Consider the following 6,956-nt stretch of genomic DNA (forward strand, 5'->3'; position numbering starts at 1 on the left):
GCTATCTCTTCTGCTCGGAGAGTTTCGGAACTCTCGGCTTTGCAGTGTGATTCGCCTTACCTTATTATGCGGATAAGGCGGTTCTTCGTACTAAATTGGGGTTTCTTCCTAAAGTGGTTTTGGATTGAAATATTTATCAGGAAATTGTTGTTCCTTCTCTCTATCCTAATCCTTCTTCTCATAAGGAACGTTTGTTGCACAACTTGGATGTTGTGCGTGTTCTAAAATTCTACCTACAGGCGACTAAGGATTTTCACCGGTCTTCTGCCCTGTTTGTTTGTTTGTTTTTCAAGAAAGCGTAAAGGTCAGAAGGCTACTGCTACTTCTCTTTCCCTCTGGTTGAGAAGTATAATTTGTTTTGCTTATGAGACTGCTGGTCAGCAGCCTCCTGAGAGAATTACAGCTCATTCTACTAGGGCTGTCTCCTCTTCTTGGACTTTCAAAAATGAAGCTTCTGTGGAACAGATTTGCAAGGCTGCAACTTGGTCCTCTCTGCATACTTTTTCCAAATTTGATACTTTTGCCTCGACTGAGGCCTCTTTTGGGAGAAAGGTGGTGCCTTCTGTTTAGGTCTGCCTGTCTTGTTCTCCCTCCCTATTCATTCCGTGTCCTCTAGCTTGGGTATTGGTTCCCACTAGTAATTGGAATGACGTTGTGGAATCTCCATATCTTTGGAAAGAAAACAACATTTTTGCTTACCTGATAAATGTATTTCTATCTGGATATGGAGAGTCCACGACCCCACCCTTAATTAAGACAGTTATTTTTGACTAAACCTCAGGCACCTCTACACCTTTGTGTTATTCCTTTTTCCATTTCCCTTCTGTCGAATGACTGGGGATTATGGGTAGGGGAGTGACACTTAACAGCTTTGCTGTGGTGCTCTTTGCCTCCTCCTCCTGCTGGCCAGGAATGATATTCCCACTAGTAATTGGTATGAAAGAAAGAAATTTATCAGGTAAGCATAATTTTTTTTAATTTTTTTTTTAGCGCTGTTTCTCTCTTCGTTATATATATGTGTGTGTGTATATATATATATAATGTGTGTGTATATGTACATGAGTGTGTGTGTATGTGTGTGTGTGTGTGTGTGTATATATATATATATATATATATATATATATATATATATATGTGTGTATATATATATATATATATATATATATGTATATATATATATATGTATATATATATATATATATGTATATATATGTATATATATGTATATATATATATATATATATATATATATATATATATATATATATATATACACACACACACACGATATAAAAAGTCTACACACCCCTGTTAAAATGGCAGGTTTCTGTGACTTAAAAAAATGAGACAAAGATAAATCATTTCAGAACTTTTTACACCTTTAATGTGACCTATAAACTATGCAACTCAATTGAAAAACAAACTGAAATCTTTTAGGTGAAGGGAAGTAAAAATAAAAAAATAAAATATGGTTGCATAAGTAATACTAATACTTTGTTGAAGCAACTTTTGATTTTATTACAGCACTAAGTCTTTTGGGGTATGAGTCTATCAGCATGGCACATCTTGACTTGGCAAGATTTGCCCACTCTTCTTTGCAAAAACACTCCAAATCTGTCAGATTGTGAGGGCATCTCCTGTGCACAGCCCTCTTCAGAACACCACACAGATTTTCGATTGGATTCAGGTCTGGGCTCTGGCTGGGCAATTCCAAAACTTTAATCTTCTTCTGGTGAAGCCATTCCATTGTTGATTTGGATGTATGCTTTGGGTCGTTGTCATGCTGAAAGATGAAGTTCCTCTTTATGTTCAGCTTTCTAGCAGAAGCCTGAAGGTTTTGTGCCAGTATTGACTGGTATTCGGAACTGTTCATAATTCCCTCTACCTTGAATAAAAGGCCCCAGTTTCAGCTGAAGAAAAACAGCCCCAAAGCATGTTGCTGTCTTCACCATATTTCAATGTGTTGTTTTTGTGCCAAACATATCTTTTGGAATTATTGCCAAAAAGTTCAACCTTGGTCTCATCAGACCATAACACCTTTTCTCACATGGTTTTGGGACAGTTCAGATGTGTTTTTACTAAATTTAACTGGGCTTGGATGTTTTTTTTCATAAGAAAAGGCTTCCGTCTACCCAAAGCCCAAACATATGAAGAATACGAGAGATTGTTGTCACATGTACCACACAGCCAGTACTTGCCAGATATTCCTATAGCTCCTTTAATGTCACTGTAGGCTTCTTGGTAGCCTCCCAGACCAGTTTTCTTCTCGTCTTTTCATCAATTTTGGAGGGACATCCAGTTCTTGGTAATGTCATAGTTGTGCCATATGTTTTTCACTTGATGATGACTGTCTTCACTGTGTTCCATGGTATATCTAATGCCTTGGAAATTCTTTTGTACCCTTCTCCTGATACCTTTTAACAATGAGATCTCTCTGATGCTTTGGAAGCTCTCTGCGGACCATGGATTTTGTGTAGGACGCGACTAAGAAAATGTCAGGAAAGACCTACTAGAACTTTATTCAGGGTTAATCAGAGGCACTTTAAATTATGGCAGGTGTGTGATGACTCTTATGTAACATGGTTTTGAATGCGATTGCTTAATTCTGAACACAGCTACATCCCCAGTTATAAGAGGGTGTGCACATTATTTTAGGTTTTTTTTTCCCTCCAACTTAAAGATTTCAGTTTTGTTTTTCAATTGATTTGTACAGTTTATAGGTCACATTAAAGGTGGAAAAAGTTCTGAAATGATTTATCTTGGTCTCATTTTTTTACATCACAGAAACCTGACATTTTAACAGGGGTGTGTAGACTTTTTATATCCACTGTATATAAACAGCAGACAGGCCAGTACTCACGGTTAACATTTCATCCACCCAGGGTGCGTCCATAGTATTGAAAGTAAAGAATGGGGATGCACTCACCAGGATTTCCCCATTCCCCTTCGTCAGACAATACAAAATAATAATTATTATTGTTATTTTGTGTCTGACGAAGGGGGTAACACCCGAAACGTTACATTAAAGGTAACTTTGGAAATCCTGGCGAGTGCATCCCCATTCTTTACACACACTTTTTTCTCTCTCTCTCTCTCTCTCTTTCTCTTTCTGTTTCTCTTTCTCTCTCTCTCTCTCTTTCCTTCTCTCTTCTCTCTTCTCTCTCTCTCTCCTTTAACTATTTTTTTACTCAGTTATTGCATGTCTAATTTATACTCTTTCATTCACATTTAAGATCTTGAGTTTATTCCCCTTTTAATTATCTTGGGGATTTTAAAGGGCTAAGCAATCCATGTAAACTAAATTAGTTTAGTTTATTTATATATTCTTTGCTCCAAGATCCAAACAATTCCAATAAGTTAATGTCATTCTATATTCATTGTGTCTAAAACCTTAGCACATGATATCCTTAAATAATGACAGAAAAATCAGTCCATAGCTAAAGAGGAAGCTCTTGAATGCTATGGGCTGCTGTGTTTCAACTGTCAATCCTTTTTTTCTCCTAGTTTGGATCCCAATGATCAGAAGTCCCTGGAAGGTATGCAGAAAATGGAAAAAGAAGAGAGCCCCACAGATGCTACGCAGGAGGAAGACGTGGACGATATGGAAGGGAGTGGTGAAGAAGGCGATTTGGAGGGTAGTGACAGTGAAGCGGCACAATGGGCAGATCAGGAGCAGTGGTTTGGAATGCAATGATAATTATTGATTTGAAAAAAAATAACGATCTTGAGAACCTTACTAAATTCTTCGAATTAGTGTAAATAGACAGTGTGTTGAGAATAGTCATGTTATCAAGGGAAGATGAGACATTTGCTTTCCGAAGTCATTTCTCATCCTGCATTGCATAGATCTGCACAGCGATAAGTTGTTATTATTTCACAGAGATCCTGCGGTAATCATTGATGTACTTCAAAGTAGCTCTCTCTTCTTAGCAAACCATTGCAAGGGAAGACAAGTATGTTTTTTACCATCCCTAAAGCAATGCATATAAACAACAATATATAAACTAACAAATGTGCTACTGGAGACCACTAACAAGCCTGTTCATTTAATACAAAGACCTTAAAACCATTTCAGTTGAGAAAATGAACTGAAGACCTCTGCATAACACAGGTCATTGTATTTATTTTTTATGCAATAAGGAATAGAAAGGTCAAAATTGAAATGTACACAGGTGCAATATAATTGGACATAGAAGAAGCATTTTTGCTAATTGAAGTATATTGCAAAAATGCTTCTAAGTTATGACTGTTTTTCTGCAGCATACGCACATATCCTGTCAGGGCCCTTGCACCAGTATTTATACACAACACCTTCCTAGTGAGTCAGCAGTGGTTTGTATGACATAAATTTTGTCTTTGCAGAAACAATACTCGCCACTCACTGTCAGATCTCTGAGAAGGTGTGGTGTTTGAATACGGGTGCACGGCCCTCACAGGATATGTGCATATGCCGCAGAGAGACAGTAATGACTTTTGCTAGAAACATGTTTGCTAATGGAAGTATATTACAAAAATGCTTCTATTTCAAATTGAAATTCCACCATGCACATTTCAATTTGACCTTTCTATCCCTTTAACAGTGTTCTCCACAAAAACATTTGCCAGCCGGGTGGGGGCAGTGCAATATTAAATTAGAACATTTTCTACTAGTTATAAATGCCCAAAGCACAAAACAATTACATAATGTAACACATTGATTTAATGATAATTTGTGCAACAAACGTTGGAAAATGTAATATTTAATTTTAGCTTAATATTAGCTTAAATTTTAACTAGGTGGTCAGTAAAAACAGCCATGTGGTGTGCCCATTAAAAAGATACTGGAGAGAACACTGTAAATGGTAGTCTTGTTCCACATTTCTTTAACTGGCCTTAAAAATGTTGTTATATTTGCTAAGTAGTATGTAACTCTAAAAAAGGTTTATTGTCCTCGCGGTAATTTACAGAATTTGTAGGCTTGATACCTTATAATTATGAACCATAAATAAAAATCTGTACACAGTCAAATATTCCAAGGACTGCACATCTTCTAATTGTAAGTCGCAAATTTGTTTACAGTTGTATAAAACAAAAAAGTCATGTCTGTATTTAAAGGAACTTTCCGGTTAAAATTTAAATGCACTTAGATGCATTACTTTTTTGAATAGAAACATATTTGCAATATATATTAATTGGCATAAATGCTTCTAGTAAAACTTATCACTGTTTTAGTGTTAACATTTTTCTTTGCATGTGAAGCATTGGTAGATATTCTCAGTGCACCAGCATTTTAAATGCTGCTGCTGCGCCTAGCACCAGTGGGGCTTGTATAATATCGGCAATTAACAAACGGAGCCATTATCAGATGGAACTAGCATCTTAGGCTCTCTGAGTAAGTGCTGAATTTAAAATTCTGGTGCACGGTGCATACTAAAATACAGTTTTGAAGCTGATATAGCTTTTATTAGAAGCATTTTTTGCTAATACAGGTATATTACAAAGATCTTTCTATTTAATACTGAAATGCATCCATGTGGATTGCAGTTTTGGCTGGAATGTCCCTTTAATATACAAATATACCATAGATCAGTGTTTCTCAACTCCATTCCTCAGGACCCTTAACAGGCCTGATATTCATTATAGCTTAACTAGAGCACAGGTGAAATAATCAGCTGATCAGTAACCATGGTTACTACCCTGCTTTCACCCATCAGATGATTATTTCACCTGTGCTCTAGTTGAGATATAATGAATATCTGGCTTGTAAAAGGTCCTGAGGCCTGGAGTTAAGAAACACTGCTTTGGATGACTTGCACATGCTGATTATTTTTATTATTGGTTTTTATTTTGTTTAAAATTTTGTAAAAATGCCAGAGGGGAACATTATTATACAAATTCATTTTTTATTGATATTGTAAATGTAACTTTTTTCTTTGTGGTATCGTTGTTTGTGTATTTTCTTGTATTTTAAAAACTAGGGCTTGCTTTTGTTTTGTTTTCAACTATATTAAACATTAGTAATTATTTTGTGTAGAATCCATGGCTCTGGCAGCATTGTCCGTTAATATAATTGTGAGACTGTATACAATGTATATAAATTTATTGCTGTAAATTGTACATATACCTGGCACTTTCGTATTAAATAAAAGAAATGGCAACTGTTTAAAAATCTTAATTTAATTTTACACTTGTATAGTACCTACTCTTTTATTTTTTATTAAAAAAAAATGGCATGTCCTCAAATGATTATTGATCTATTTAATTAATTATTGGTTATGCATAATGATAGCATATTCTAAATAGCATTCTTTTAGTTTTTCTCTGACATTTGAGCTACTGTATCAGACCTGCCTTAAACCCAGATATAGCATTGTTCCAGGAAGTGCTTTAAAGGGACACTGAACCCACATTTGTTATTTTGTGATTCAGATCGAGCATGCAATTTTAAGCAACTTTATAATTGACTCATATTATCAAATTGTCTTCATTCTCTTGGTATCTTTATTTGAAATGCAAGAATGTAAGTTTTTGGTGAACAAACTGGGTTGTTCTTGCTGATTGGTGGATAAAATCACCCACCAATATTGCCAGGGATCTTGCAGAATTTCTATCTTTAAATGATACCAATGAAGTAGATGACTTCACTTTGTGGGCTGCATTGAAGGCGTACATTCGGGGGTCGTTCATAAAAATAGCAGCAGCTGAGAAAAAACGTAGAGGGGAAACCCTGGCACAGCTCACTATAAGTCTCCGCGAGATCTCTGAGAAGCATAAGATAAATCCCACAGTTGCGCTGACTAAACAGTTAGCGGACCTCAAGACACGGATAGTTACACTGGAGACCGAGAGGTCAGCCATGAGGCTCTTGCGGCTTAAAGAAATCTATTACCACAAAGGTAATAAAGCCGATAGACTACTTGCTAATAGGCTACGCCAAAACACCGCAGCAGCACGTATTCCCTCATTGAAGGTGAACG

General features: G+C 36.2%; 1 protein-coding gene across 1 annotated transcript in view; it reads left to right on the forward strand.

The window, feature by feature from the left end:
- The window catches only part of ANAPC7 (anaphase promoting complex subunit 7), a 72,623-nt gene extending 66,475 nt beyond the window's left edge, over nucleotides 1-6,148 (forward strand). The window contains exon 11 of the mRNA XM_053701731.1: nucleotides 3,505-6,148. Within this exon, the coding sequence (XP_053557706.1) occupies nucleotides 3,505-3,694 (190 nt within the window). The 3' untranslated portion in view covers nucleotides 3,695-6,148. The remainder of the gene's footprint in view (nucleotides 1-3,504) is intronic.
- Nucleotides 6,149-6,956: the final 808 nt, after the last annotated feature.

Source organism: Bombina bombina, chromosome 2 (genome assembly GCF_027579735.1).
Source record: "Bombina bombina isolate aBomBom1 chromosome 2, aBomBom1.pri, whole genome shotgun sequence".
Classification (NCBI taxonomy): domain Eukaryota; kingdom Metazoa; phylum Chordata; class Amphibia; order Anura; family Bombinatoridae; genus Bombina; species Bombina bombina.